Genomic DNA, 14,176 nt, shown 5'->3' on the forward strand with positions numbered 1-14,176 from the left:
GGATGTGGGTTTTAAGGGAGAGGGTAAGGAGTCATTCCAATCCCGGGAGCGGAAAGACTTACCTTAGGGGGAAAAAAGGATGGGTATACACTCACTCACTCACACACACACACACACACACACACACACACACACACACACACACACACACACACACACACACACACACACACACACACACATATACAGACACAAGACACACACACATCCATCCACACATATACAGACACAAGCAGACATATTTAAATGGTCTTTAAATATGTCTGCTTGTGTGTGTGTGTGTGTGTGTGTGTGTGTGTGTGTGTGTGTGTGAGAGAGAGAGAGAGAGTGTGTATACCCGTCCTTTTTTCCCGCTAAGGTAAGTCTTTCCGCTCCCGGGATTGGAATGACTCCTTACCCTCTCCCCTAAAACCCACATCCTTTCATCTTTCCCTCTCCTTCCGTCTTTCCTGATGAGGCAACAGTTTGTTGCGAAAGCTTGAATTTTGTGTGTGTGTTTGTTTGTGTTTGTTTGTGTGTCTATCGACCTGCCAGCGCTTTCGTTCGGTAAGTCACATCATCTTTGTTTTTAGATATATTTTTACCACGTGGAATGTTTCCCTCTATTATATATATATATATATATATATATATATATATATATATATATATATATATATATATATATAAATTTCCTGTGGTTTACCAGAATGTCCTACACTTGGTTTGTATGTAATCTTCTCATGAGCGTAGTTTCAAAAATTGTTGTTTGTTCTTCATTTCCATGTTCACTGTTGCTTCATAGCTTTTGATGTACAATTAACATTTACTGCTTTTATAAAAATGTTGATAGCTTTCAATGGCCTTTGTTGCATGTTGGTGGATGGTATGTATCAAATCTTTTATACTGTACTAAAATCTCTTTCAGTGTTTATGTGTGCAATTTGGCCTGTCCCCAAATTATAGCTCTCTCTCTCTGTCTCTCTCTCTTGGGAGCTAAGCAAATACAGTGTGGGGATAGGTTCAGATAACTGTTCTTCTCTCTGTATTGTACATTTGAGTATAAATGGCATTGGCATTAAAAATTTAATTCATTAAAGTGGACGTTGTAGTGTTTTGCAGAAACTACAGCAGAAAACTCTGCAGAATCAGTTTAACTATATACAATAGCAGAAAATGTCAGGAGAAATGCAGATCAGAGGAAGTCAGTGGCCACACATTCAGATGCTCAGCCTCACTACATCACTATCTAAATGCAGAATAAAATGTATTTAATTTGCATCCTTTGTTGGGAATGTTAAATATAATATTGCTTTAGCTAATTATTAATCAAATATAAGACTCAACTAGTTACCTTTGGAATGTTAATGGAAAAACCATTTCTGCAAAAACAGTTACTGGATTTTAACTTTTTTGGTTTTCAATGGAAAAATATAATTTTATAATTAATATGTTCCTATAAAGACATTGTTTTATAGTTGTGTGTGGCTGATGGGTACTACCTCTTTATGGAAATAAAGTTACTAATAAATAACAGATTATAAATTCAGTTACTTATGTGAGAATAATTGCATAACCTGTCATTTTGTGACAACCTACTGATTCATTTGCTGGAATGCTGTTGCTGTTACAGGACGTCAATAAGCAGTAAGCATCCTAAGGCATCCATCACTTTGATGTATTCTTTCTTCATATTTATTGTGTTCACTGAAGTGTGTATGGGTAATAGATACTAAACAGATATGCTAGTTCTCTTTACAAAATAGATGTTTTGCTGAAGCATTGTAAAAATTATTATCTAACACATACATATACTCTTGATTGGCTAAGAGCCTAACCCCACACTGTACCTTTTTTTTTTATTTCCTCAGGAAGAAAGCTTGGACATAATTGGCCAGTATAAACCTGAAATATTCTGCTAGAAGGTAAATTACTTGTTCCATTTGTTTTACTTTTTATTTTAGATGTAATGATCATTACATAAATTTTACTTACTACACAGTAGAATCTTTTTTTTATGTAACTAACTACTTTTCCATATTTACACTTATTGTGTGCATTAATTTTAACCAAGTATTGTGCATTCCCTTGTGCTTTTTAATACATTAACCAATCTGCTTTTATAGTGCTTTCATTCTAATTTTATTGTAACATTAAAATAATTTTGTTGTGGGGTCTACTTTTTGCTTCTAGTTCATAAGACATTTACATGGTTGTTTTAATTTAACTTATGTATGTTTATTCATTTGTACATATGTTATAGATTACAAAATATTTCTTGTGTCCTTGAAACTTAATCAGAGATTACATTTAATAGTTTAAAAGTACAAATGTCAGTCTTGCCTCATGAAAACCTTCACATCTAATAACAGCCTTTTTAGCATCAAAACTAAACTGCTGTTACTGCACAAATGGAGTGTGTTGACTATAAAAGTTGTAATAATTTTGTGACACAGTTACTGCTTTATCATCTGCACAATAGCCAACTTTCAGTTGCCAACATCTGTATTGAGAATATGTAGACCGCTATGAAAGTTCTATTGCTCTTATTAGTACAGAACTTTTATTTCATTAGCATTTCACACATTTGTGTAAATTTTTGGTTTAAAGTCTTCTGAATATGACAGCTATGGTAGCATAATTTTATTCCTTTCTGCAGCTCTGTATTTAACATGTCGTAGCTGCATATGTCCTCTCTCTTCCTTTTAGGAGTGTGATGTAATGGTAATATTTGGAATGTAGAAACATACCTGCAAATAATGTGGCAAGACTTGGGAGACTGAAAAATGTAGGTTCACTAACACTTAGAACTTAGCCATCTACAGATAACAAGACTCAGAAGAATGTTTGTAGAAAGCATGACTTTACAAAGATTAATCGACATAGTCTTCAATTGCTTATTTCTTGTAAAGTCAGATTATTTCCTCAGAATATCATTACTCCTTCTCTGGCACCAAACTAAGGAATCCAACAACGGAAACTCTAGGTAGGAATAACAACAATGTAGGAAAATACAGATTGCTACTTACTGTAAGAAGACACATTAAGTTGCAGAGAGGCTCAGTTAAGACACTTGCACAAAGCTTACAGCCACAGCCTTTATCAGTAAAACACACACACACACACACACACACACACACACACACACACACACACACACACACAAGCAAGCACACCTCATGCACACGTGACAGTCAATTCCAGCGTCTTGGGCGGGAATGCAACTATCACATGAGATGCAAGCAGTAATCTGTTGGGGGTGGGGAAGGGGAAGGAATAGTAGTGCATGGGTGGGGAAAGAGACGAACACTGTTTGGTGGAGTGGAGGGATTAGAATGCCAATAGGTGCAGCGTCAGGATGTTGTGGGGCAGGGAGGCGGAGAAAAAAGTAGTGGGAGGGGAGGGGGGGGAGGATGGGCGGATGCATTGGTAGAGGGCAGCACATAAACAGGATGGGAGATGAGAATGGGATAGAGGTGATTGGACAGAGGAGTTGGAAACTGTTGGGTGGTGGATATGGAGACAGTATGTTACTGTAGGTTGAGGCCAGGATAATCATAGAAGTGGAGAATGTGTTGTAAGTATAACTACCATCTGCATAGCTCAGAAAAGCTGGTTGCATAGGAAAGAATCCAAATGGTTGGATAGTGAAGCAGCCATTGAAACCAAGTGTGTTACGTTCAGCTCCACGTTGTGTCACGGGGTGTGCCTGTTGGCATTCTCATCCCTGCACAGTCCACCAAACAGCGTTTATCTCTCTCCCCACCCATACCCTAATGTCCCTTCCCCTTTGCTCACCCCGCCAGATCGCTGCTTGTATTCCACGTGTTAGTTGCATTCCAGCCCAAGATGCTGGAATTGGCGGTCACATGTGTATGAGGTGTCCTTGCTTGTACATGTGTATGGACCGTGGCTGAAAGCCTTGTGTAAATGCCTTTTAATTGTGCATCTCTGCAAATTAATGTGTCTTCTTTATGGTAAGCTACAATCTGTCTTTTCCTGCATCGTTGATAAACTAAGGAATCCTATGTTTTGAAAGCTAATCAGTTTTTCATATTTTGTATATGTCTACAGGTCTTCTGTGAGCTGCAAAACAGACATATTTTTCGATAATTCATTTTGAATTTCAATTTGGAATGATCATCTTCATATATCATTTAATGAGATACTTCACTGTACATCAAGCAGCTTACATGCTGCTGTAAAATCTCAGATAAATATTTTTGCTCAGTTGCTTCTCTCTGACAGTTAAGAAAGCCTGAAGAAAATCTTTTGACTGTTAATACCTCGACCTGTGCAGAAAACTCTTTACAGTTTACAGAGAAATTAAAATGTATGTGCTATTGGATATTTCTAGCTCATTCCTTTCTGCAGGAATGACAGACTTTTGTCAGTGAAGTAGTGTGTGTCCATGTTATATAGGAAGACTGTGAAACTATGGGTAACTGCAGCTTCACTTTGAAAAGATAGCATATAAATACTTGTTTCATAATCAGTTGTCCGAGTCAGGCTGAAATTGCATGTATTGTGAATTTTTTCCCCTACTTGTACACAATACAAATAAACATGATAGCATCTTAGAACAAATGCGACATGGTGCAAAAATAGTTAGAACACTTTGCTTACCAGTTAGTATGTATGTCATGCTAGTGAGTTTACCAACTAGGAAAAACAAAATCTGTTTCTTTTGTGTTCTCCAAAAAATATCTGGAAGCAAATACTTTATTCCCTAAACCAAATACTTTATTCCCTAAACATACTTGTTTTATTGGCGGACAATGGCACCCATCAGATAGAATCTGGAAAAGGAGATGAAAACAATTTCTCTGTTGATTAACTGTAATTTTACATTCATATACTAATTTTAGAAACAGTTATTACATACTATCTATGGTCAGGACAAACACTAGAAACCTGATCTGAAATTAAATCCAAATTATAGATAAAGCCTAATTTTATGATCAAATTAAAGAAATATTGAGCACAGATTTATGGTTAGCTGTAGTACTCACAGTATCATTAAAAACCTGTTTATGTCGTTACTGTGACAGCTTGACAAACTGACATTCTCAGACTGCAATAAATATATTAGTCTACTGAAATTTTTAGATGCATAAATAAGTCATTATTTTCATTATTGCTCCCAAGGATGGTCAAATTGATCAGTGCGCGTGACTCAAGAAGACAATGGTCAATATGTAATAAAGAACATGAAATGAAACTTTCTATTCTACATAACATACTGATTGTTAACAGAACCATCTGTGTAACATGAGACTAAAATAGTTGAAAATCTCAGGTAATAGCAAGTAAACTTATATCATGCAAAATATTTGTTTCTAACATCACTTTACATTCAGGAAAAAGTTATACTGCTGAAGACATTCTGTATAATTATAGAAATGCTACATCTTAGATAAATTGCAACAAATCGGGACACTGGAAAAGAAATTGAAGCTTCAGGAATTAATCATACATTTTCAAGGACATTAAAGCATACTTTTTCTTTTATTTTTTTTAATAGGAAGAAATAAAAATGTTGTTTTCTGTATAAAATGTACTGTATAAACTGTTCACATTTTATTCTACAGTAGTTTGGTGATAATAAGCTTAAGTTTATTTATTTGGTGCAGGGATAAAAATCTCACTGCATGTAATTGGGTGATCAGGCAGACCAAGTGATGTTTTCATGCAAAGAAACAAGTTGACTTGGACAAACATTATTTAGTTACCACCTTAATAATGTCATTTTCATTATATATTCTCTGTGTAAAGTGTTGTACAGTCCTTGTACAAACCAATATGGGTCTCTATTCTGCTTTATCTCTGGATGTTGCCATAAATTGTTTCTGTAAGCTCCTAATACTCTATTAACTGTTCATTGTATTGCAAATACCTAACTGTGCAATGTGCTATATCAAAATGGAAATCACTTCAGAAAGCTATGAAATTACAAGGAGACAGAACGGCTAGCCACAGGGCTGATTCAAGCCCCCAAGTGACACAAGCAGCTGTTTGGGGTGCCAGAGACAGCCAAGTGCAAAATTCGTTTGTAGGGTGAAAGTATAAGAGTGAGCAGGGTATGGAGTCACCAAGTGATATGTAACTTGATTGTAAGAATGTTCTTGAACCTGCCATGGCTAGCCAGTACTTTCCATCAGAAGCTGATCAAAAGTCTGTAGGAGTTCCACCTCCTGATCATAATACTGGCCAGCCATTCTCTCCCCCTTCAATTCTGGAGATTTTAAGCTGTTTTATGGTGGTCATATATTTTCACTGCACACTGGTGCTGTAGTAATCGCTAACAAATTTTAGCATCAACATTCTGTGGATAATTTTGAGTGAAAACTTTTGAATTGCTCTAGAAGTACTAAATAGCACATTTGCTGCAGAAATTACTAAAATTTTAAAATAACTGAGAGTAGAAGTATCATCGATACATGAAATATGCAGTCTTTGTACAGATATTACAATGTTTTAAATAGTCACAACAAAAAAAGTTCTATTTATGGACCAGTGTAAAACGGAATACTGTTGTGTCACAGTTAAAGTCCTGTAGTATTCACCTGCACCATTAATTATTACGTGAAGCTCTTTTCCCAGTTAGTGATAATGGCATTGACATCAAGTATAAATAATTACGAGAAAATGAGAATCCCAGCTGGTGAAACAGACTTTCTGAAGGGTGTTTATTTGTGGGAAGGAGATCAGGGAGGAGTAACTAAAAATTTTGTAGACTGCAATTTCATCTCAATGAAAGAGCCACTCAAATGACTGGAGTCTCTAATAATGGATTCATTAAACACAGATATCGAAATTGGCTCTCTAAATAGGATGTTACACAAGTAAGTTATACTGTGGCACAATGATTCTCATCTTTCTTCAATATGTGTCTCATAGTTTATTGATGCTGGAAAAACAAGTCTCTTACTGGGGTCAGTTTCTCAGCATGTAGTCAGTACCATAGTATATTTGCTGCCACTTTCTTTTGAAAAGTCCATTCATAAGAAATGTGTTACATAGTTTCAATCAAACCACCAGAGTTCACAAGTTAACAAATCATTATTATTCATAAATGTTAATATTGTGTGTGTTGGTGTTATATATTGTTGGCTTCTGTGGTAATGAACAAATATGCATCCACTCTGAAATTTCTCACAATCAATGAAAGTAGTTAATCTTGAAAAATTGTCAAATTTTAATTCTGATTCTTTCACTGTTTTCACACTTGAATACTGCTTATTGTTGTAGAAGTTCAGATCAATACTCTAAAGAAATTTAGGTTCATTTAACACGATGAGCGGCCTATAATGGCTGTACAGGTTGCCTGATAATCAAAAAGATTGAAACTGTTGCAAATAAAGTTTCATTTATTAACAGACTATAGTGTTACATAAAAATGACTTTCTGTAAGTATTTAGGAGCTGTGGGGCACTGACTGCACTGCCTGTGCAAAATACACTGATGACATGACATTAATATTTACATCATCATTATAGATTGTTATCACATAATAACTTAAAAATTTGTTAAATCTGGTATAAAAATATAAATTATGACACCAGCTGACATACATAATGCATATGATTTAAAATTTTTTGGTGAAGATCTTTCTCCACAATCAGTAATTGAAGCTGGAACTTCTTAATTATGCTCTTTGTTTGTCATGGAGCTTACTGTAGCAAAACTTACATTTTGCATGGAGTAAATTTTAAGAACATTCTCAATAATTGTGGCTAAACCACACAAAAACTGTCTTTGCTTAATTCGGCAAGTGCAAAATTTTGATGAGCTCAGCATTTTTGAGTTGAAACTACCATGAACAAAAGAGGATTAATACATGAGGTGCTGAGAACAATGAGGGCATAGATTTTGATTGAGATTGTAACATGTATCCTTGTCCCTGGCATCAGTTTATCTTACGGTGAACCAACTTTATATGTGCTATACCCTTATACTGCAAAAAGCAGTGTCACTGAATTTTCTGATATTCACTTTCATATGTGCCCAAAGCAAAAATTTTCATTGCTGTAGGGGTAGTCAATGGAGCTGTAGGGATACTCAGTGGCTGCACTGATGCCCATTTCTACATAAAAGTTGGAAGCTCTTGAATGAATGCTCCCCAACCACCTCATGTTCCATGGTGTCAGCATTCAAGTGTTTAAAATGAGGCACTGAGGATTTCCAAACCGTTGAGTGTTACCTACCTCACTACCAAACCAAAAGCTGATTTTCATCATAAAAATGTAAGTTTCAAAAATATTACGAGGATGAAGTTCTCACAAGGTTGCTGTGAACTGTTGCTTAAAGTAACATATTCTTCAGTGGAGTTGTGGGATGTCGCAGTTCTCTTCAAGTCACATTAAGGGAGACCACAGTTTGTCATATTACCACAGTTAGTGCCCAAATACATAGGTGGAAGGCAAGTATCAACATTGAAACCCAAAGACTTAACAAAACTACTAGATCCAATTTAAAACAGTTAGATGCCTGAAGTGAACATAAAGTTTTATCTGAACCTCAATGCAGAAAGTGTGCTTATTGAAAATGCGGATAATGAGGACTTCAAAGTGTTGGGATAGGTCATAATTGTATGTGTGGTGCATTTATTATCTGTTATTTATGTTCTGATTCTAATTTCACATTAATTACAAGCCATACTACCATCAAAAAGACATTGTCACTAGTCTATATAAAAAAATTTATGAATTAACAGTAATAACGCTAAATATGAATAAAAATTGCATAACAAAGTGGTCACATTTTTTATAGAAAATATAAGATGTTGAGACTTGGTTAAAAAACATGTCAAACCTATGAGACTAGTGGTTTGCTTATACATCTGATTCTCACAAACATCTATTTTTCTCAAAAATTTGTCTCTTTGCTTTGGGCCCTTCTGTTTCTCAGCAATTCTCTTAATCATATATGATTTATTTATGTTGCAAATGAAACATTATGGACAGCCCTTAGACCAGCCCTGCTGTCAGAGTTGTAGAGAAAATCCAACCTTGGTCTGTTTCAAACTTTATAACAGAAATTGGTACTTTTCACAAAATGCATACAGAAAACCAGAGAAGCAGCAGAGAATTATGTGAACGAGTGGCATAGTGATGTAGTTTTATATACGTATACAAATGTGATGTATTTATTATTTGTTCATCTATAATATATCTCATTTAACAAATAATAAAGTAAAATGTTTTGAAAGGCTGCCACAGAGGAGGCTCCAGTATTACAGAGTAAGGAACCCAAATAGAGAAATCAAGAACCTGCTGACAAAAAGTGAAGAGATGGAGATGTATGACAAAAGTAGTATGCTGATAGATTATGTAAATGATGATAAATATTCTACTACTATATCACACAAGATTAATCAAAAAATAACTCTCTCCCTGCTTTTCAAAATTGTATGGTGGTCAACTGTTTTGTTAGCCAATTCCTAGGTTAAGAAGTCTGTGATTTGTTAAAGAATGTGAGTATTGTTAAGTGATGGTTGTAACATCAAATGACACATGTGCATGGGACAGTGTAACTAGTTGACAGAAGCAACATCACTTGCACTCTCAATATAATAATTCGTCACAGCATCTGATGCATTGATTACCCTACAAACAGAAAAGTAACAAAAGATGAAATGTATTGTCTATTGTCCATTTGTAAACTATGTCACATCAACATAACACTGCAGGGTACTTGATGGAATACGTATAATAGGAGTAGCAAAGGCAGTTAAAGGCATTGAGCCATCAATGGCACATACACAATACTGAAAATGTTGCTGAGCCTTCAGATAATGTTTTTCATTGCTAACACATACAGAACACACATGTAGACATGCACAGCTTAATCGTCCCAGCTGGTTATAGGGACATTGTCCCAGCCAGCTGCAGCAACATGGTCTGAAACCTCAGCAATGTTTTGTCTGTTGCATCAGTTATTGTTTGAAAGTTTCTTCATGATAGGCCCTAAAATTTTTGGCGGAGGCCTATAACAGCACAAAGAAAAAAATATCAGCTGAAATATTATACTGGTTAGAGAGAGGAAGAGACTTTAATTGATCATTGTGACGACATATCTTTGGACGAAACACCAGCCCATGGAATGGTGACATTTGGCCTTACAAAGCAAGAAGACTCCCAAAAGTTTACTGCTGCTAAGAAAGATAATGACTTGTGACATTTTGGTTATGGAATGAGTGATTTATTCTGATTTCCTGGGTCAAAGAGTCACAGTATGTTTTAAGTGCTATATTGAAACTTTAAAGAAAGCTTAGAGATTGGCTGCTTTAGTTTCATAAAAGTAGAAAGAGCCATCTGTTGTTCTGTTTCTTTTAATTAATTTCACAACTATGTAAGACCACTTATTTGTTCTGACACTATAGGCAAAGTTTTAATGTTTCATTGGCAGACTTCACAGTGTCCACCTGACCATCCAGACCTAGCACCATCTGATACATCCATAGGACTCAAAGTGAAGCTTTGAAACACATCACATTCTGAAAGTGTCTGAAGTAACTGCTACCTTATTTTAACTTCAGCAAACACACAATCCAGACCAGTGGTGGACAGAAACTACACAAAATTAGGTAATTTATGGTATGACATACTTGAAAACTAGGTTGTCAACATATTTGTTGTAACTACATCCACTGTTTCCAGGGGGAAAAAAAATAAAACAGTAAGTAGAATACATTATCATGTGAATTCAAATTCTGGTGCGGGACTCATTATGTGATGATAAAATTTGCTAATACATTCTATGTATGAAGTTTGATAAAAGCAACATAATGCAAAGTTACAAATACAGATGTTTTCCATATTTTCCTGAATCATATAAAATAAAAGACTCCAAAAATGGCTACACCCATTTACTTACTTTGATTTGAAACCCAAGGATTAAAAACTATATCTGTTGAGTGTTAATGAATTCCAGTGCTTCAGTCAACCAAACATTGTGCAGATTTTTGAAATTTATGTAATTTAATCCAGGGGATCATCCTATAATTGCTCTGTGTTGTAAGACCCTAGGGAATAAATTTTGATACAGCTTCCTGTGAAATGAAGTTTCAAATTTATCAAACTGCATAGGCTCTAGGGACATTATGTAAGTACGTTTTGTAGAAGTACAGACTACTCAATTATTATTTTGTAGTTCCCATAGTGTATCAGACCAATACTGTTACTCTTCACCTAATGAATTCCCCAGTTCCTGTGAATGAAAAATGCATCACACCAAATGAATTCCCCAGTTCCAGTGAATGAAAAATGTATCACACCAAATGACATTTATTTCAGACAGAGCGACTGTTGCTTAGGATGACTACTTTTTTGAGTAGTGCAATTCAGTCAAAATGGTGTAATGGTTTCATGTAGGCAATTCCCTTGGAGGTATCAAATATGCTAATGATTTTAAACGTTTTTAAATAATTGATATTTAATTTTATGACTATATTGCACAAAGTGGGTTATGAGTTTTACTGACTTTATTTTTATATTATTTTCTAAAAAATTAGGTCATATGCTTTGATTTATGAGGTCTTCATTGATGACAATGACTGGTGTCTTTTGGTGTCTTCATGTAAGTTTATGTTTATGATTTTGCACTGAAAATGTTTGACTGGTGTAGTCTTCTTCAGGATATATAAGTGATGGTCTTTTTTGTCCTTTGCACCTGCCATCTCATCAGAATCCAGGTAGTAAGCAGACTCATGGTCCCCTGATCACTGAAAGCGAAAGAGAAATATTGTGTCCAGAAATGGAATTTGAAACTTGAATGAAAATCTGGAAATATGGCTTCAGTATGTTTTAGTTAATGAATATAGAAAATTGACAGCTTTCATTTTTGCCCATTAAACACAATGTAGAAGCCTGTACATAATAAATGGAAACTTAGCTGTCATTCACTGCCACTGACATTAATTCTTGTTTTTATTGTGTTCTAGGTCGCAGTAAGAGCAGCATCATGGCGAGGCCGTGAACCATGTGTTGGCTGTGGCATGCCTGTATTCTTGGCAGAGCGACTCATTGTGGACAAACGTCTGTTCCATCGCTCCTGTTTTCGCTGTGCCCGCTGTCATAACCAGATGAGTGTTGCCAACTGCTATGAAACGGAAGGTGGCAGCTACTGCTGTGAGACGTGCCCTGATGAAGTGCTTGCTGTGGATGGTGTTCGCATTCCTGACACACCACCTACAGAGAGCAGTGATGAATCAGTAATGGCAGAAGAGGAAGCAAATGATACTCCATCCAAATCTTCAGTACACCTTCCTCCAACACATGTAAAGGACACCGGAGCAAGAGCCAATTTCTTAAGTAGGCTTGTGGATGCAGACGTAAGTTCATCTGCAGAGAAAAACCAAGCAAGTAATTCTTCTGTTTCTGAGTCATCACTGAGTCCTGCAGTTGATGAGTTACAAACTAGGACATCTGATACGAAATCAGGAACTGCCAATTTTACTGTGGACTCTGTAAGTAAAGTTGGTGATAGTGGTGAAACTGAAACAAAAATTACAGAAGGTTCATCTGAAAGGACTGCTGGATCAGATCTGAAATACAGTGAAAGTGATATCACTAAAAATAATAGTACTGTTAAAAGTGAAGTTAGCCAACCTCTTACTGCTGTTGAACTGCATAAAGACTTGCCTCAGGAAAACAGAAAAGCAGATTCAAAAAATACCAAAGAAAGTGACATCCTGTCACCTAGTTCATTAGTGAAAATGCGTCTTAAAATGTTTGAAAATGGTGAGTCTTCAAAAGCATCAAAAACAGATGTAAATAAAAAGTATGCTAATTACCGAAAAAATTCTGAGGAAGAAAAGGAAAGTAAAACCGAGGAAAATTTAAGGACATTGAATTGTGAAGTTTCTCCTGCACTGTCTAGTAATAATTTGCCCTTAAATGATGAGAGTGTAGATAAAAAACTTGATAAACTTAAAACTATTGAGTGTGAAAATAACTCCAAACAGGTACCTGTTCATACCTCAGTGAAACCCACACTGCCAGTAGAAGGAAAAAGTGAACATTCTGAAGTGCCTTTAGAAATGTATTCACCTCTCCCCAATCTGAAGGACACTAGTGACACCTCGGACATAAGTGTTTTGAGTTCTCAGCCAGAGGATAGTAATTTTGACAATAAACCATCCTCCATAAGTGACAGCAGAAATATTGTAACTAGTCCAGAAACTGCTGTCACTGTAGCAGACCTCCCAGCACAGACTGAAATAAGTAACTTATCAGATTATCCCGAAGAACTAAATCCTTTTGGAGACAGTGATGATGACAGTGAAAGTAAATCTCAAATAAAAACATCCACCCCAGTTAATAAACAAAAATATATAAATCCTTTTGAATCCAGTGACGATGACAATGAGCTCAGTGAAAATATTGTAGGGGGAAATAAAAAGAACCCCCCCAGGGTAGATACAAAGCTGGATTCACCTAAGGACAAAAGGAGATTAATAAAAGCCCCAGATTTTAGTCTCAATCCTTTCTCAGATGATGATGGTGAAGTAACCAGTGAAGAAGAAATTCCACCCTCTGTACGGGAACAGGCTGCAAAAACCCCTGTGCCACTGCCTAGGAATCTGAAGTGAGTAGAGCTACATATATGTTAAACTTAGTAGTGTAACTTCATAAACCAAAGTGTTTTTACTGTTAGTGTAGAAAATTATGAAAGATCTGTATCATAATTGCTCATACTTTGTATAAAAAATAAAGTTTATCAAATATAGATAAAATAAAAAATTTGTGACTGTGATTATGTTGCATTTAAGGAGTTGTATGTTTTAACCTGCATTCAGGTTTAAAAGTGATGTGTCTACAGGTTTTCAAATTTAGAAATGAAGTAATGCTGTACAATTCTGTGTTATGTATGGAAATAAACTGTTTTGTAATAAAAGTAATTCAATCAAATCACCATTACATATAAACAACAGAGTACAAAATTTAAATTGTCTTGTAAACGGAAGACTCGTTTTATTAAGAATTATTAAAGTACCATAACATGACCACACACATCATTGAATATTAATGAATACAGTAGGTCTAATTCCCACATTACTATGTTAGATATAATCTTTTTGTGTAGTGTGTCATTACTTTTCACACCCACCTTCCATAGCTGGCAGCTAGACCGGTGATAACAAAAGAAATGGAAAACTTTGACAAAAATAAAAACTTGGCTGTAGACATAGTAC

At 35.5% G+C, this 14,176-nt stretch overlaps 1 protein-coding gene across 2 annotated transcripts in view; it reads left to right on the forward strand.

The window, feature by feature from the left end:
* LOC126263702 (MICAL-like protein 1) overlaps nt 1-14,176 on the forward strand; it is a 65,571-nt gene that overhangs the window by 29,609 nt on the left and 21,786 nt on the right. For both annotated transcript variants that reach the window (XM_049960846.1, XM_049960854.1), the window contains one exon: nt 11,924-13,569. In XM_049960846.1, the coding sequence (XP_049816803.1) occupies nt 11,924-13,569 (1,646 nt within the window). The remainder of the gene's footprint in view (nt 1-11,923; nt 13,570-14,176) is intronic.

The sequence above is a fragment of the Schistocerca nitens genome, chromosome 1 (assembly GCF_023898315.1).
Source record: "Schistocerca nitens isolate TAMUIC-IGC-003100 chromosome 1, iqSchNite1.1, whole genome shotgun sequence".
NCBI classification, from domain to species: Eukaryota; Metazoa; Arthropoda; class Insecta; order Orthoptera; family Acrididae; genus Schistocerca; species Schistocerca nitens.